Below are 18007 nucleotides of genomic sequence, written 5' to 3'. Positions count from 1 at the left end.
TTTCAACACCTCAACTCTTCCCCCACGTTCAGTAGTCAGGCAATAGCACTGTAAGCTGTGAGACCACACCCATTGATTAGAGAAGAAAGTGGAGCCTCAATATTTAAGTAGTTAGAAGGAAAAGTCCTAATTAAAATTGGTTCCTAAGAGTGGTATCATTTGCCCTGGGTCTGTGGTCTGGGAGCAGCTCAGCTTGCTGAAAAGATAGTGACTGATTCTTTTTAAGATGACATCACCTAGTAAAGTCACCTGTACCTTTACACACTGCAGCTTCAACGAGAAGCCTTATGACCCTTAAAAAGCAGTTTTAAAAGTGTCCTCCCTACATTGTCCCTTATTAGTCCTGCAGATCAAGGAGTCATTTACATACTGCTGGAAAACCGAATCTTCACTTAGTCCAAGGTTATTAAGATATTCTTTTTTTTTTCTACCCTGTGAACAAACAATTTTCAAGGCCTAGAAATGCAAGAACTGGCACCCAAGAAAGAGACCTTTTAAGATCACAGAAGGCTCGCTCTGCCCCAAGAGTCCAAAAAATGTATTATAAGTTAAAAAAAATCCTTTATATTCGTTAAAGAGGAAAGGAAAGCCTTCAAAATATCAAACCTTCCCACATAAAAATTACCATCCTGAAGACAACTAAAATCTCAAATCCTCTAATGTGACATTCCTTCAAAAAAACATTCCCTCAAAAACCCAAAAGTTGTCAAACAGTGTCAAACTTTTACTTAAAAAAAATCACTTTGAAACGCACAATCACACTCTCATTCACTTCAACATGGAAACAAACACAAAAGACACAAACTGGTCAGATTTGCAGTCAGTCAAAACTTCATCACAGTCAGAAATTTTCAGTCAGTCCTCAATTTGTTTTTTTTCCTCAAATTTTAAACATCAATTTTACTGCAGTTTCATAAATTTTCAAATTTTCCTTTAACAATATATATTTTTTAATGATTCGTTTGGTCTCTAATCTTGCGAATCATATTTAAAGATATGTGCACATTCAAAAGAGATATCTCAACATATTTTTTTTTGATTCCGGAACAAACTAATCAATTTTCTGTTGCTGGAACATTTCACCAATTTTAATAAACTCCATTTGCTATTATAATGTTAAAATCTAATTTAACTGTTCCACTCAAAGGTGAACACACGTTTTATGCTATGTGAATAATCTTCAACACTTAAATATGTTGATTTCAACCAAATTCCCATTGATAACATTTTTATTTTCCATTACTAGTTTTTTTAAAGATAATTGCCCTTTTTCTCTTAATAGGAAACAAACAAAACAAACAGAATAATACATTTCAACAAAATCTGAACTATCAAGTTGACTATTTTCCTAAACATCCCATATTATATCTCTACAACCCATAATTCAGTTATGTTTTTTTTGTGGAATTCCATGGCATAATTAATTAGCTCATTGCAGAACTTAAATGTTTGCAGTTTCACTTAACAGTTTCCTAATCTACTGATATTGTTCAGGACTCAGAGGTAACCAGTACAAGCTTAGAGAACTTCTCTAATATTGAGCATTAAGACATCTATTGAGACATTTTTGCTGTCTGGATAATTCCTATATGTGAACAGGTTAGTAAGCAAGCATTCTTCATTGCAGTGGCAGTGTGTGCATATAACTTATCTTGAATGTCTCGTCTCTCTCACTCGCCCTCCTGCTGCTGGCGTCGCTGCAGCATAATCCTCCCCCTTCTCTCCTCCTCCAGCTTCCTGTCAGTCCAACTGGTTCTGGTGTTTGATCTTTGGGTTGTCCACACTGTCCCTCAGCCAATGTCCATATTGTCCACAAATGAAACAAGCTTCAAACAGTTCAATGTGGTGTCGTCTTCTCCTCATGTCTCTGAATAAAATCTTTTCCTTTCCATGATGGTGGGATGATGCTTGCAATGCTGAAAGGGTTTTGTCCCCCAGCCTGGATTGTTGATTCAATTCCTGCTCCGTCCGCCTCTGTTGTGTCCTTGGCTAAAACATTCACTTGTCTTGCCTGCTTGTGATGGTCAGAGTCTCTGGCTTCTGTCAGACTTCACCCAGAGCAGATGTAGCCATGGGTCAGTAGGTTGCCACCATCATCCATATGCTGTAGAGCACCAGTTCCTATCCGAATGTCCAGCAAGAGACCTCATGAGTTTTCTCACAGTAGTCTCCTGCACGAGAAGGTTCCATCAGTCATCAGTTCCCAGATGTCAGCAGACACTTCAGTGCCTGGAGGGGATGTAGATCTTCTTGATTCTGTGGATCTTGTTGATCACTTTTATCAGCTGGTAGTGTGAGAGGGACATCATCTAGTCCATAGGAGGACAAACTTGAGGAGTTGAGGTCAGAGGTCAGATGCACTGCAGCGAGGCTCAGACAGAGGGGGAAAAGGAAAAACAAATGAAAGTCCATTAGGTTTGTTTTTTCTTGTATAGTTTTTCAGCCACCTATTTTTCCTCCAAAAATTTAAGAACTCATAAATAATTTACTTATTCAAACACATAAACATAAAACATATTATGGCCTGTAACGTCTTTCATAAACTCAAACATTTCACCCTGAGGAGGAGTTGATTCCCTGGAACCATTTAAACTAATTTCTTCCATAACCTGGTTCCAAAAGAAACCCTAAGGTTTAAAAGCCAATCTCTTTTCCTCAGGGAGAAGGGTTCATTGGATCCTTTGCCATGTTAGATTTCACAATTTATGTTTTAAGTTATCCCATTAGTCTTAGTTATCTCACCAGATAACAATAATCCCAGTGCTGGAGCCGTGGAACCCAACAAGCAGCCCTCTTCTCATTAAAGCCTAAGTGAGGTATGAGGCTGGATAATGTCCAGGTCGGTACCTTAACACTGCTTGTCGACCTGCCCAGATGTCCACTCAAGGGAACACAATATCATTTATTATTTTCTTTGCATCCTGTTACTGTTCCTCTTAAATGTTTCCCCTTGCATACCAGGACTTATCTTTTTCTTTTCTCTACATCTTGCTTCTTCCATCCACAAACTCATACATTTATCATCCTTTCTTTCCAACATTTTTCATCTTAACCTGCTTTTCTTTTCCTCTTTCTCCCACTTCATTTCAAACTTCTCCTTCACTCGTCCCAACTGGCCTTCACACTCAAACATCCTTCCCCATATTTCTTATTGTCATGCTTGGTAATGAGTCAGACTGCTGTAAACCTGTTGAGGATCTAGATCCCATTTTAACCTTTCAGGGAGACGTCTCTCCTCTGGCCTTCATTCCTTAAGGTGTAGAAGTGCTAAGAACCACCCTTTTTATCACGCTTTGTGATAAAAAAAATTTCCAAACTCTTTTTGAGTTGAACCTAACTCCCCTTTGGAGTTTCTCACAGGATCACAGTCGTCTGAGTCAAACCCAGTAATAATCATGAAACAGTTCTCACCCAATGGAGATCACTAAGGTCCTTTACGGATCCAGGCGGTCAGCAGCCGTGGAGACGAGACCTCAGATTCCCCTCATTGGAGGTGGACTGAAGACAAACTCCTCAGGTTGGCCAATACATCCGGTCTCACGTCGGCCACGATCTCCTGACACGCTGGATCCCACTTCTGACACCAGATTGTTATGGAAATTTCATTATCAAGGAATGAGAATCTGTTTCAATAATAAGAGAAAGATTAATCTTTGTCTTTAAGTTTCTTTATTCGAAGGCAAAAGCGTTCGAAGACCCTTCTCACTGAGCGCAGTCAGTAGAAGAGCCCTGAGCAACACACATCACATCGTTATATAGTCACAGCAAGACAAAGACCCTCCCAAAGTCTGATGTTATCTCTACTGCCAGATGGCCACAGAGACACCCTGACCCCCGCCTCATGAACTATCTCTCACCTCTTGGAGGAGATGATTTTATGGCAGGAAAGACAGTTGATAAGGATTTCAGGAGGAACTTCTAACACTTCTTTGTCAGTTCATGGGTTCAGCTCAAACAGGGTACAAACTACATTCCACACATCAGTCCTTTAAGACAATCATTAGATCAAGCATTTTACCCAAGACGTCTTCAGGTCTCTTCTGCTATCACAGCTGTAGAAACATCTTAACATTATTTGCAAAACTTATTTAATGGACAAACACATCTTGCAGAAATACAAAAACAAAGCAGATATTATCAGTAAATAAATGGTAAAAAGTATCATCAGTTCCTTCAGGAATGAAATAAGACTGAAAACGAAATTTTCTATTACAATATATATATATATATATATATATATATATATATATATATATATATATATATATATATATACACACACATTTATGTATACATTTAGTTGACATTTTTTAACAGTCATGGCTCCCAAAGGAAAAATCCATCTCGACTTTGGCAGTCGCCTGAATTTTCCTCCTCAGGGTAACCCACTACTCTGGGATGTCTGTGAAATGTGGGATATTTCTTATTTTTAACCAAATTGCATTGAGGTTCTGCTTCATTAAAGTTCTGACTTATGCAGAACTCTCAATGCAAAACGAAATGCAGTAAAAAAAAAAAAATAATTCTGACCCTCTGAGTTTGTTTTGTTGCAGACATGTCCAAAGTTTGGTCCGGTTCCACTGTACATCTTCAAGGCTATGAGTTAGTTTTTAGGTCTCTCTCTCTCTCTCTCTCTCTCTCTCTCTCTCTCTCTCTCTCTCTCTCTCTCTCTCTCTCTCTCTCTCTCTCTCTCTCTCTCTCTCTCTCTCTCTCTCTCTCTCTCTCTATCTCTCTCTCTCTCTTTCTCTCTCTCTCAAAATACTGTCCCTCTTCATACACTTTTTTTTTACTTTTTGTCATAGATTGTAACTAAAAACTAATGCTTTTCTGGGGGATTTTATGAGATTGACCAACATAAAGCAGTCCATAAAGGTGACTTCAAAACGAAAACTTACACGTTTTTTTTAATTATCTTTATTTTTTCCAAATAACAATCTGAAAAGTGTGGCATGCATTTGCACCTAATCGACCTCAGTCAATAATTTGTAGAAGCTTTTTTTTTTGCTGAATTTACAGCTGTAGGTTTTTTGTTTTTAGAAACTATTAGCTACGTCCACCTAGAGACCAGCCTCCCTTTCCCGACCGAAGGAAAACATCACCGCAGCATGATGCTGCCACTACCATACCAGCTCTACATTTACACCAGAGTTAAATTACATCTAATTTACCAGTCAGATGAATTCCAACAATAGCATGACATAAACATAACACTTTGTTAAGATGTAACACAAACAGTTACATTATAAAAAAAACATTGAATCTCATGAAATGATGCATTTTTCATTCAGGGTTTTTTTTTCTCCACTAAACAAATGTACCAGAGTTTTACTGTTCACTACTGAAAATATGTATTAGAAATAGAGCAAAAATTATATATATATTTCTTGACACTTGGTAAATATCCTTCGAAATTCCACTCAGTTTCATAGGTTTCTGCAGATATCAGCTTGGAATTATAGAAAAATGCCTCAAAATGAGTTCTTATCTGCTTCCCAATTATAGATGGTGTAATTTGTTGAATGCTTGGCTGCTTTGCAGTAGTGTGGCCATCCCATCTGGACCAGCAGACAAAAGCCATCAAAATCCAACAGTTTAATAATCAGATGGGAGATTGCATTAGATTATCATTAATATAGTATGGAGGGAAAAAAGGGAGAAAAAAGCATACCAGTGCTGGAAAACGAATCCCCTGAATTATTCCTGCCGGTTCCCGGTTAGAATAATGGAGTCTGTGTGTCCAGTAAAAAGATAGGCTCCTTTGCATCTGCTGCTCAGCCATATACACACAGTACTTGTGGAGGCACGGACAGCTGTGCGCAGTGTGAAGTTTTTCAGAAGGTGCCCTGGGTCTGCCGAGGAGCAGTTTTCTGCACAAAGGCCAGTAAAAGTAATCCGTAATCCTGTCCCCGTCTCCAAGGAGACTCAAGTCAGAGAGGAGCAGAGAGACCAGCAGCAGCCACGGCCTCATTGTCCCGGGAAGGGAGTACAGGCGTTCCGCACGGGTTCTATCTGTTCCGCGACGTTCTGCTTTGCCTGTATGCAAACCCTGCTGCACTCAAAAGTGTTAAACCTTAGAGATAAAAACGTATTGTGGTGCAGTTTGTCCATATCAGGGCAGAAAAGTTTCATTATGAGGAAAACGCCTAGTATCATCACTCAAAAGGTTTCTCACCCATTGAACCACAAGAGCTGCGTTAGCTAGCTGCGAAATTGGATTTTGCTTAATGAGAACACGGCAATTAAAAAAAAAAAAAAGCTTAAATATTTTTGCCCGAGTATGCCGTGGTTTTGCTGTTCTATTGAAATTGGCACATGTAGCAAAACCGCGATATAAACCTTTTTTTTTTTTTTTTTGCGTCACGAGCCTCACGTGATCATTAACCGGACGTTACTCATGGCGGAAACCATAGCGGAAACGACGAGTGATAGGAGGATTATGATTTATATATATATTTATATTTATATATAAGCAAACTCGCTTCATGTGAGACCTCTTTCGCGTTTCTAATTTAATGGATTAGATTTTGCGTTTCTAATCCTAGTGTTGGAAACACTGGGATTGCGGAATATTGTCTTTTTCAATATTAGCACATTTGTATGGTGAGGGCCACTAACCTGATGGAACACTGAAACCCCCCTAACCCCCCACAAAATTTCACCAAATTTCTCAAGTCTAGTTTCTAGTCCAAATATCTTAGTACGATTGAAATAAGGCAAATAACTTAGACGCAACTTTTCAGCAAGATTTGTTTAAAGTCAGTAATTCTTGAACATTGATTAAAAAGGAATAGTTTCACTGTCAGATTAATTTGCCTATGTTGGAGTAAATTCTTCTATGTATGATTTATTACGACAGCTCTTATGGAAGGTTGTACTTCTTGAGTACAAGAAGATGCTGTTCTTCCAAACAGCATCTGTTTCTAAAACTGGCAAATACAATTATTTAGGTGTTCATGTACGAAATGTCACATTTTATACACAACAACACTTCTAATTAGATGTTAAAAATAGTTTGAAACTGAAAGACTTTTGAAATCTGGAGACTTGAGCTTTTTCAATGAGAAAATCTTGTGTTTGTACTTTGTAAAGTACATTCTCTGCATATGAAGAGACTTTTGAATATCTAATAATAGTGGTACACATGCCCTGAACGTTTCCACGTTTAGTCACGTTAAAATCTCAGTTCACTGCGTTTGGGATTTAATACGATAGAGCAACACAAAACAATGCCAAACTGTAAAGAAAAAATAAACTAAGTAATTGCTTTATATGTCTTTCTTTTTACCAAAGAAAAACCTGCAAAAAATAGTGTTCATTTATATTTATATTTTTCAAGTGACACTGTAGATACAGACTGAATTTTTTTCCAGATTTTTTGTTTTTTTTTTAGTAAACAGTCAGTCTTGCCACAGATTCAAAATTTTATCCAGGTCTGGACTTTGACTGGGTCATGTTTCTCTCATAGTTTTGATATCGTGTCCATCTTGCTAGAGGAAACCTACACGTTTGTCTTCACCAATGCATGTAGGATTGAACATGTTGGTCACATTCGACCAGCGCACGTCTGTCATTTCCCGTACATGGCTTGTGGCAAAATGTAACCAGCATGCTTTATGAATTTCTTTCAACAGCGGCTTTCTTCTTGTCACTCTTCTGTAAAGGCTTGATTTGTGGAGTGAACAGCTCATGCTTAAGAGGGCCGTCAGATCTAAGTGTGTGAGAAAGCTGGAAAATGTTCAAGAGGCCCTGTGTTTAATTAAATGCATTTATTTAAACTCCACAGAACTGACAGTCATGTTATCCAAAGTGACTCACTTTGAATATATTTCATATCTTCATTGTATGAACACATGCAGGGATGAACAGAAATCAGTCTTACAGACTGTACTGCTGTTGTTCCTGCTGCTGCTGCTCTGAGGTCTTATTTTTCACCCTCCTCCTCTTCTTGCCCTAAAAGTAAAATACATCAGACTTCAGTTGGAAGGATCTAATTCTGGTCTCAGTGTTTTATCAGCGTGAAGCTGTTGTTGCGACCATGTTTGAACAGAACGCACGTACATAGTTCTCACCCGTGGACCAACCAGGGTGTTGCTGCTCGTGGAGCTTTTGTTCCAGTCTGGCCTTCTCGAAATATCTGGCCTTCACCTCGGCTGGCAAAGATTTCCACTGTGGAAACACGACGGAACCATGTCAGTACTGACACTGACCAGTCCAGCTGACGCAACAAACACAACCAGGAATATTAAACTATTTGCTTCTTGAGTTTTTCCCATTTTTTTATGGGAAACCAAATCAGTCTGAAACTGATTTAGTTTCAGACTCTGCTCTGCTCATGAGGGATGAAGTTGAACTTCCTCACTTTCATCAATAGACGTTATTATTATTAGTAGTAGTATTATTAATACTTGTGGCAGTTTTACTTTCCTGTTTTTGTTTTTTTAAGTTGTAACAAATTTGCAGTGGAAAAAGAAAACGGGTGATCCAATAAAGAAGAAATCACAGTTAATTTGTTACAAATAATCAAATTAAGTTTATGCAATTGCATTTATTAAATTGTCATATTAAATAAATGTAAATAAATTAAGTTATATTTGTAACTTAAAAGTAACTTTGTTTTTATTTTTTAAAGTCAGAATTCAGTTCTATTTTTTTTCAGTGTAGACTGGACAAAACCACATCAATATGATCTTAAATTATCTAACTGGATGCAGATTTCCTGAAAGTTCTGACTCACCATTTCTCCCACAACTGTATTCACCATAGCACTTTTGTTGGTGTTGAGTTCAGACATGACCTTTGGTCTAATCTCCTTCAGGAAAAGCATGAAGGCATTTGGTGGCTTTTTAACGTACGGTCGGCCTTCATCCCGCCGGTCTCTAACTCGTCTGTTGTGTCTGTTGTCGGCAAACAACAGACTGCTGTGTGTGAACATACTGCAGAGGAAAAAAAACAAGGAAGAACACAGAAACCTTATCAGCTGAGACACAAAAGATAAGAAAACAACTAGAAGGAATCCATTTTTTAAAAAGTTACTTTGAGGTGTTGACATTCAGAGGAGCATGAACAGCGTTGTACAGCGTTTCTTCATTCCTGCACAGAATCACAGCAACATGACTGTGTGAACATACAAACAAAAGCTCCACAGATTAAGAGTTTTGTGGGTGTTATGTGTGTTACTTACAGAAATCCTATTGGTAGACAACAGATGCCTTCATCTGGAGGTAGACAACTTATGGATAAACTGTGCAGATTCTGAAGGTAAAAACACAAAATAAGTGTGTTACAACCAGCTGCTGGGATTGAAATCGACCCACCAGGTTACTGGACCCCACAAACCCAATAACATGCAGCAAAATCAGAAATGAAGGACTTTGCTGTTTGCGAGTCTCAAACCAACAGTTAGCTAACGCTAACCATTCAGACTAACCATTAAGACAACTGTCTTAATTGTTAGCTGTCTGAATGGTTAGCTAACCATGTCTGAATGGTTAGCTAACCATTCAGACATGGTTAGCTAACGACATCTAATAATTAAGACAGTTGGCTCAATTTGACGACAATCAGTGCAGTTGCTGCGCAGCATCCTATTTTCCGCAACTCAGCATCGGGAATAAGTTGTCGGCGCAGCTCGGATTTCTCCAGTAAGAAATATGGAAAGTTGCGGCTGGACGGCCGACGCAACCAGGGCGACAGAAAATCGAGGCTGTTTATAATTACATCTATGGGAATCTTAATAGGTTCGCTTATAACATGAAGGGCAGGTAGAAGGTTGGATTTTTCCAGAAATGCTGGAAAATGTTTCCCTGCTCCATTTACAGAAGCCACAGCCTGAAATGACAGAAGGAGAAATTAGTTGCAAAATCGCTAAAAACCACATCGACCCCATTTTAGAGTCACATGGGGGCTTCTTGTGCAGTCAACCCTATTCCATGCTAATATATATATATATATATATATATATATATATATATATATATATATATACATTTATGTATACATTTAGTTGACATTTTTTAACAGTCATGGCTCCCAAAGGAAAAATCCATCTCGACTTTGGCAGTCACCTGAATTTTCCTCCTCAGGGTAACCCACTACTCTGGGATGTCTGTGAAATGTGGGATATTTCTTATTTTTAACCAAATTGCATTGAGGTTCTGCTTCATTAAAGTTCTGACTTATGCAGAACTCTCAATGCAAAACGAAATGCAGTAAAAAAAAAAAAAATAATTCTGACCCTCTGAGTTTGTTTTGTTGCAGACATGTCCAAAGTTTGGTCCGGTTCCACTGTGCATCTTCAAGGCTATGAGTTAGTTTTTAGGTCTCTCTCTCTCTCTCTCTCTCAAAATACTGTCCCTTTTCATACACTTTTTTTTACTTTTTGTCATAGATTGTAACTAAAAACTAATGCTTTTCAGGGGAATTTTATGAGATTGACCAACATGAAGCAGTACATAAAGCTGACTTCAAAACAAAACTTACACGTTTAATTATCATTATTCTTTCCAATAACAATCTGAAAAGTGTGGCATGCATTTGCACCTAATCGACCTCAGTCAATAATTTGTAGAAGCTTTTTTTTTTTTTTTTTTTGTGCTGAATTTACAGCTGTAGGTTTTTTGTTTTTAGAAACTATTAGCTAGGTCCACCTAGAGACCAGCCTCCCTTTCCCGACCAAAGGAAAACATCACCGCAGCATGATGCTGCCACTACCATACCAGCTCTACATTTGCACCAGAGTTAAATTACATCTAATTTACCAGTCAGATGAATTCCAACAATAGCATGACATAAACATAACACTTTGTTAAGATGTAACACAAACAGTTACATTATAAAAAAACATTGAATCTCATGAAATGATGCATTTTTCATTCAGGGTTTTTTTCTCTCCACTAAACAAATGTACCAGAGTTTTACCGTTCACTACTGGACTGAAAATATGTATTAGAAATAGAGCAAAAATTATATATATATTTCTTGACACTTGGTAAATATCCTTCGAAATTCCACTCAGTTTCATAGGTTTCTGCAGATATCAGCTTGGAATTATAGAAAAATGCCTCAAAATGAGTTCTTATCTGCTTCCCAATTATAGATGGTGTAATTTGTTGAATGCTTGGTTGCTTTGCAGTAGTGTGGCCATCCCATCTGGACCAGCAGACAAAAGCCATCAATATCCAACAGTTTAATAATCAGATGGGAGATTGCATTAGATTAGCATTAATATAGTATGGAGGGGAAAAAGGGAGAAAAAGCATACCAGTGCTGGAAAACGAATCCCCTGAATTATTCCTGCCGGTTCCCGGTTAGAATAATGGAGTCTGTGTGTCCAGTAAAAAGATAGGCTCCTTTGCATCTGCTGCTCAGCCATATACACACAGTACTTGTGGAGGCACGGACAGCTGTGCGCAGTGTGAAGTTTTTCAGAAGGTGCCCTGGGTCTGCCGAGGAGCAGTTTTCTGCACAAAGGCCAGTAAAAGTAATCCGTAATCCTGTCCCCGTCTCCAAGGAGACTCAAGTCAGAGAGGAGCAGAGAGACCAGCAGCAGCCACGGCCTCATTGTCCCGGGAAGGAGTACAGGCGTTCCGCACGGGTTCTATCTGTTCCGCGACGTTCTGCTTTGCCTGTATGCAAACCCTGCTGCACTCAAAGTGTTAAACCTTAGAGATAAAAACGTATTGTTGTGCAGTTTGTCCATATCAGGGCAGAAAAGTTTCATTATGAGGAAACGCCTAGTATCATCACTCAAAAGGTTTCTCACCCATTGAACCACAAGAGCTGCGTTAGCTAGCTGCGAAATTGGATTTTGCTTAATGAGAACACGGCAATTAAAAAAAAAAAAAAGCTTAAATATTTTTGCCCGAGTATGCCGTGGTTTTGCTGTTCTATTGAAATTGGCACATGTAGCAAAACCGCGATATAAACCTTTTTTTTTTTTTTTTTGTTTTGCGTCACGAGCCTCACGTGATCATTAACCGGACGTTACTCATGGCGGAAACCATAGCGGAAACGACGAGTGATAGGAGGATTATGATTTATATATATATTTATATTTATATATAAGCAAACTCGCTTCATGTGAGACCTCTTTCGCGTTTCTAATTTAATGGATTAGATTTTGCGTTTCTAATCCTAGTGTTGGAAACACTGGGATTGCGGAATATTGTCTTTTTCAATATTAGCACATTTGTATGGTGAGGGCCACTAACCTGATGGAACACTGAAACCCCCCCACAAAATTTCACCAAATTTCTCAAGTCTAGTTTCTAGTCCAAATATCTTAGTACGATTGAAATAAGGCAAATAACTTAGACGCAACTTTTCAGCAAGATTTGTTTAAAGTCAGTAATTCTTGAACATTGATTAAAAAGGAATAGTTTCACTGTCAGATTAATTTGCCTATGTTGGAGTAAATTCTTCTATGTATGATTTATTACGACAGCTCTTATGGAAGGTTGTACTTCTTGAGTACAAGAAGATGCTGTTCTTCCAAAAAGCATCTGTTTCTAAAACTAGCAAATACAATTATTTAGGTGTTCATGTACGAAATGTCACATTTTATACACAACAACACTTCTAATTAGATGTTAAAAATAGTTTGAAACTGAAAGACTTTTGAAATCTGGAGTCTTAAGCGTTTTCAATGAGAAAACATATTGGGGGGGTTTCTGACTGTTAGGAAAAATTCAAGAAAATCTTGTGTTTGTACTTTGTAAAGTACATACTCTGCATATGAAGAGACTTTTGAATAACTAATAATAGTTAAATGAATGCTTTTGAGTTTTAGTGATTCTCAAACAGTGGTACACATGCCCTGAACGTTTCCACGTTTAGTCACGTTAAAATCTCAGTTCACTGCGTTTGGGATTTAATACGATAGAGCAACACAAAACAATGCCAAACTGTAAAGAGAAAATAAACTAAGTAATTGCTTTCTTTCTTTTTACCAAAGAAAAACCTGCAAAAAATATAGTGTTCATTTATATTTAGCCCCTGTATAAAAACATTTTGTGGAAGCACTTTTCAAGTAACACTATAGATACAGACTGAATTTTTTTCCAGATTTTTTTTTTTTTTTTTAGTAAACAGTCAGTCTTGCCACAGATTCAAAATTTTATCCGGGTCTGGACTTTGACTGGGTCATGTTTCTCTCATAGTTTTGATATCGTGTCCATCTTGCTAGAGGAAACCTACACGTTTGTCTTCACCAATGCATGTAGGATTGAACATGTTGGTCACATTTGACCAGCGCACGTCTGTCATTTCCCGTACATGGCTTGTGGCAAAATGTAACCAGCATGCTTTATGAATTTCTTTCAACAGCGGCTTTCTTCTTGTCACTCTTCTGTAAAGGCTTGATTTGTGGAGTGAACAGCTCATGCTTAAGAGGGCCGTCAGATCTAAGTGTGTGAGAAAGCTGGAAAATGTTCAAGAGGCCCTGCGTTTAATTAAATGCATTTATTTAAACTCCACAGAACTGACAGTCATGTTATCCAAAGTGACTCACTTTGAATATATTTCATATCTTCATTGTATGAACACATGCAGGGATGAACAGAAATCAGTCTTACAGACTGTACTGCTGTTGTTCCTGCTGCTGCTGCTCTGAGGTCTTATTTTTCACCCTCCTCCTCTTCTTGCCCTAAAAGTAAAATACATAAGACTTCAGTTGGAAGGATCTAATTCTGGTCTCAGTGTTTTATCAGCGTGAAGCTGTTGATGCGACCATGTTTGAACAGAACGCTCGTACATAGTTATCACCCGTGGACCAACCAGGGTGTTGCTGCTCGTGGAGCTTTTGTTCCAGTCTGGCCTTCTCGAAATATCTGGCCTTCACCTCGACTGGCAAAGATTTCCACTGTGGAAACACGACGGAACCATGTCAGTACTGACACTGACCAGTCCAGCTGATGCAACACACACAACCAGGAATATTAAACTATTTGCTTCTTGAGTTTTTCCCATTTTTTTATGGGAAACTAAATCAGTCTGAAACTGATTTAGTTTCAGACTCTGCTCTGCTCATGAGGGATGAAGTTGAACTTCCTCACTTTCATCAATAGACGTTATTATTATTAGTAGTAGTATTATTAATACTTGTGGCAGTTTTACTTCCCTGTTTTTGTTTTTTTAAGTTGTAACAAATTTGCAGTGGAAAAAGAAAACGGGTGATCCAATAAAGAAGAAATCACAGTTAATTTGTTACAAATAATCAAATTAAGTTTATGCAATTGCATTTATTAAATTGTCATATTAAATAAATGTAAATAAATTAAGTTATATTTGTAACTTAAAAGTAACTTTGTTTTTATTTTTTAAAGTCAGAACTCAGTTCTATTTTTTTTTCAGTGTAGACTGGACAAAACCACATCAATATGATCTTAAATTATCTAACTGGATGCAGATTTCCTGAAAGTTCTGACTCACCATTTCTCCCACAACTGTATTCACCATAGCACTTTTGTTGGTGTTGAGTTCAGACATGACCTTTGGTCTAATCTCCTTCAGGAAAAGCATGAAGGCATTTGGTGGCTTTTTAACGTACGGTCGACCTTCATCCCGCCGGTCTCTAACTCGTCTGTTGTGTCTGTTGTCGGCAAACAACAGACTGCTGTGTGTGAACATACTGCAGAGGAAAAAAACAAGGAAGAACACAGAAACCTTATCAGCTGAGACACAAAAGATAAGAAAACAACTAGAAGGAATCCATTTTTTAAAAAGTTACTTTGAGGTGTTGACATTCAGAGGAGCATGAACAGCGTTGTACAGCGTTTCTTCATTCCTGCACAGAATCACAGCAACATGACTGTGTGAACATACAAACAAAAGCTCCACAGGTTAAGAGTTTTGTGGGTGTTATGTGTGTTACTTACAGAAATCCTATTGGTAGACAACAGATGCCTTCATCTGGAGGTAGACAACTTATGGATAAACTGTGCAGATTCTGAAGGTAAAAACACAAAATAAGTGTGTTACAGCCAGCTGCTGGGATTGAAATCGACCCACCAGGTTACTGGACCCCACAAACCCAATAACATGCAGCAAATTCAGAAATGAAGGACTTTGCTGTTTGCGAGTCTCAAACCAACAGTTAGCTAACGCTAACCATTCAGATTAGCTGTCTGAATGGTTAGCTAATCATTCAAACTAACGATTAAAAAAGTTGTCTTAATTGTTAGCTAACAATTAAGACAATTATTAATTAATTATTAATTAATGGTTAGTTAACAATTCAGACTAATCTTTAAGACAGTGATCTAAATGGTTAGGACAGTTGTCTTAAGACAGTTGTCTTAATGGTTGGCTAACTTCAGCTAATATTATAATGCGGTTTTAGCATTTTTTTTCAGCTAACTTTTTATGTTAGCAGCTAAGCGGTTGGTTTCCGTGAGTTTTTAAAAAAAATGTTTTTAGCAATTTAGACTTGCTGTAGCTAAGATTGTTGTTTAGCGAGTTTGTGGTTAATGAACCTAAACTTTCTGATTAGTTGTGCCCACCACTTGCAATAACTAGTGCTGTAATAGGTTCTTGTATCCGGGTGTTAAGGATTTTACAGAATTATACAATTATCTGCTGCACTATAAAATAATACTTAATTGATTAGCATATTTATTGAGGGAAGGCTTAGTCTCTGTCACTGACTCACCAGTTCCTGACTGTCAGCGCCTCCTGCTGGCAGGGCAGGAGGTCGGATAATCATCTGTTGTACGGCAGGCAGTACAAGAGGAAAAGGAGGAGCATGATGGGTAAATCTTGGAGGTGGAGGCCTGAACACGTGATCATGTTGTGCTCCCAGACTGAATGGAGCGTTGGTGTTACTGGTGACCTCTAGTGGAGCACGGATGAAAGGTGGATGAGCATGAAGAGGAGCATGATGGGTAAATGTTGGAAGTGGAAGCATGAACATGTGCTCTTGAACTCCACCCTGAGTCAGTACAGTGTTAGTGTGGGACTGTGGTGGAGCAAGCCAGACAGGAGAAGTATAAGGTGTCAGTAATGGAGGAGGGAGGAGCTGATTCTTCCTAAGAAGGTCTTCCATATTGTCCCCGTTAGTCCAGTTTTTGTTTTCAAACTCCTCTTGCAAAGTCGAGTTAATTTCTGCGTTGAACTTCTCACTAGAGACAGAGTTCTCTGAATCTCTGTCACTCCTTAAACTCTCCCTAAGAAGGCCATCTACAAACTCCCAGGTTTTGAGCACTTCCTTCTTCGTTGCTGGGGTTAGGGTGATGCTGTCATAGACAGAGTTCTCTGGATCCTCCGTATTCCCGGAACTCATCCAGAACTCAGAATTATGAGATTCTGTGACTTGTGGAGAAAGAGGAAGCGTCAGTAGCGAACAAGAAGAGGAGCTGAGCTCGTCCTCAATAAACTTTTCTATATAGTTCCAGTCGTTGTCAAACATCACCCTCTTCTCTGGCAGGGTGTGGTCGAATTCCTCGGTGAGCTCCTGGCAGGAGACGGAGCTCCTCGAATCTCTGGGCTTCACTGAACTCGGCCTGACGTATGAAGATATAAAGCTGACATTTAATACCATACAATTTAGTCACTGCAGGCATCATATGTTTATTCACCAAAAACTGTTTCTAATCTTTTTTTTTTTTTTTTAAGGTGTAAAAACACCTTTTGAAATAAAATATATGATGAACTCTTAAAGTAAAAAATATGTTATATTTTTCATTTTGGTGTTTGCGCCTTCCCTGGTTCTAAAGCCGCCCTAGGGAATAAATAACATTTATTATTATTATTATTATTATTATTATTATTATTATTATTATTATTATTATTATTATTATTATTTATCCTCTGAAATACTTCTACCTATCTATGTCTAGACACCGTAAATGCTTCAAACCCCGGTTGAGGTTTCACCTACGAGAAACGTCCAGATCTAAATTAATCTCACATGATGAAGTCTCTTAAATCTGCTCTGAGATTTGTGGCTGTTATGTGGAAAACGTTTGAGGAGTACAAATCATTTTCCAAGACACCATAAAATGTGGTGATGAAACTCGTGATGCATTATTAAAAACACATCTATAAACATGTCATCTGTTTTACCACATCTTATAGTGAAGCGTTTGTGATGTCTGACTGGAGTAATTGTACCTCTGCAGAATCACTGGGGAAAACTACATTTAGCTACAGTTAGCTGCTGATTGTAGATTTATTAAACTTGACTAATAATGTTAATATTAAGGAGTTTGTTTTCTGCATAATTAGAGACTATTGTTGAAAAAAACTCAACTCTACCCATTGTTATATTGTTATATTGAATTCAGTAAGTTATTTAGATTTTACAGAATTACAAAAAAATAAAAATAAGAAATCTCTCTCCCTCTCCCTGTGAATACTGACCTGACGTGTTCAGACATGGTCAACTTCTCTATTCTAACCTGCTCGTTAAAATACTCTTCAGTTTTGTCTCTGCTGATTCCTTCAAGCTGTGAGGCTAAAAAGCTGTTCGCTCGACGAAGAGAAACGGTGAAGGTGAAACATGTCAGTCGGATCTTCTGCCACTCTGTTTCCAAACCCTTCCAGAAACCAACATCATTTGAAGCTTTAACAGGACATACTTAAGAAAAGAAGCAAACCGTGACATTAAAAGCTTAGAATCAACGGCAGGGCCTCTGGTTGTTGTTTTCTCCTACTGACTATTTTCAGTCTTGTGCCTCTAACTGAGATGGTTGCTATGGCGGCGCACAGATGTGCAGCGGCTTCTCGCGCTCCCCCGGTTGAGCCCTATTTTAACATCTATCAGGCTGCTTTTGGAAAGAGTTCAGCAACAACCTTACGGCTGAAGTACAGCTCGGCCGAACTGATGGTCATGATTGGAGACAATTCGGCTGTTTATTTATCACCGAGGCTGAAATCCGCACTTGGGAGACAGCGGTTCAGATCAACGGACTGGCGCAGCAGGATGCGAGGAGCAACGGTCAAAAGGAAACGTTGTGCCCGGAAACAGAATAGGGGGAAGCGGGCCGGCGCGTGGGCCCAGCTGGCCAATGTC

General features: G+C 38.4%; 2 protein-coding genes across 3 annotated transcripts; both read right to left on the bottom strand.

The window, feature by feature from the left end:
* Positions 1-7751: 7751 nt before the first annotated feature.
* Positions 7752-9274, bottom strand: LOC145554352 (lymphoid enhancer-binding factor 1-like). Its single transcript, XM_081613923.1, has 5 exons — positions 9182-9274; positions 9034-9090; positions 8735-8933; positions 8059-8166; positions 7752-7950 (listed from the first exon to the last, which is right to left on the bottom strand). Exons 3-5 carry the CDS (start codon positions 8930-8932, stop codon positions 7876-7878), a joined length of 381 nt encoding a protein of 126 aa, XP_081470049.1. The 5' UTR covers position 8933; positions 9034-9090; positions 9182-9274; the 3' UTR covers positions 7752-7875.
* A 4169-nt stretch (positions 9275-13443) lies between these two features.
* LOC103473336 (uncharacterized) lies at positions 13444-18007 on the bottom strand. Of its 2 annotated transcripts, none has more exons than XM_081613554.1 (7): positions 17356-18007; positions 15647-16496; positions 14874-14944; positions 14726-14782; positions 14428-14626; positions 13751-13858; positions 13444-13642 (listed from the first exon to the last, which is right to left on the bottom strand). In XM_081613554.1, exons 1-7 carry the CDS (start codon positions 17370-17372, stop codon positions 13568-13570), a joined length of 1377 nt encoding a protein of 458 aa, XP_081469680.1. In that variant the 5' UTR covers positions 17373-18007; the 3' UTR covers positions 13444-13567. The 2 variants fall into 2 exon arrangements, with proteins under 2 accessions (XP_081469680.1, XP_008421718.2); XM_008423496.3 differs by having other exon boundaries at positions 13762-13858.

The sequence above is a fragment of the Poecilia reticulata genome, chromosome 12, assembly GCF_904066995.2.
Source record: "Poecilia reticulata chromosome 12, P_reticulata-male-v2, whole genome shotgun sequence".
NCBI lineage: Eukaryota > Metazoa > Chordata > Actinopteri > Cyprinodontiformes > Poeciliidae > Poecilia > Poecilia reticulata.
This window is presented reverse-complemented; position numbering and strand designations above follow the sequence as displayed.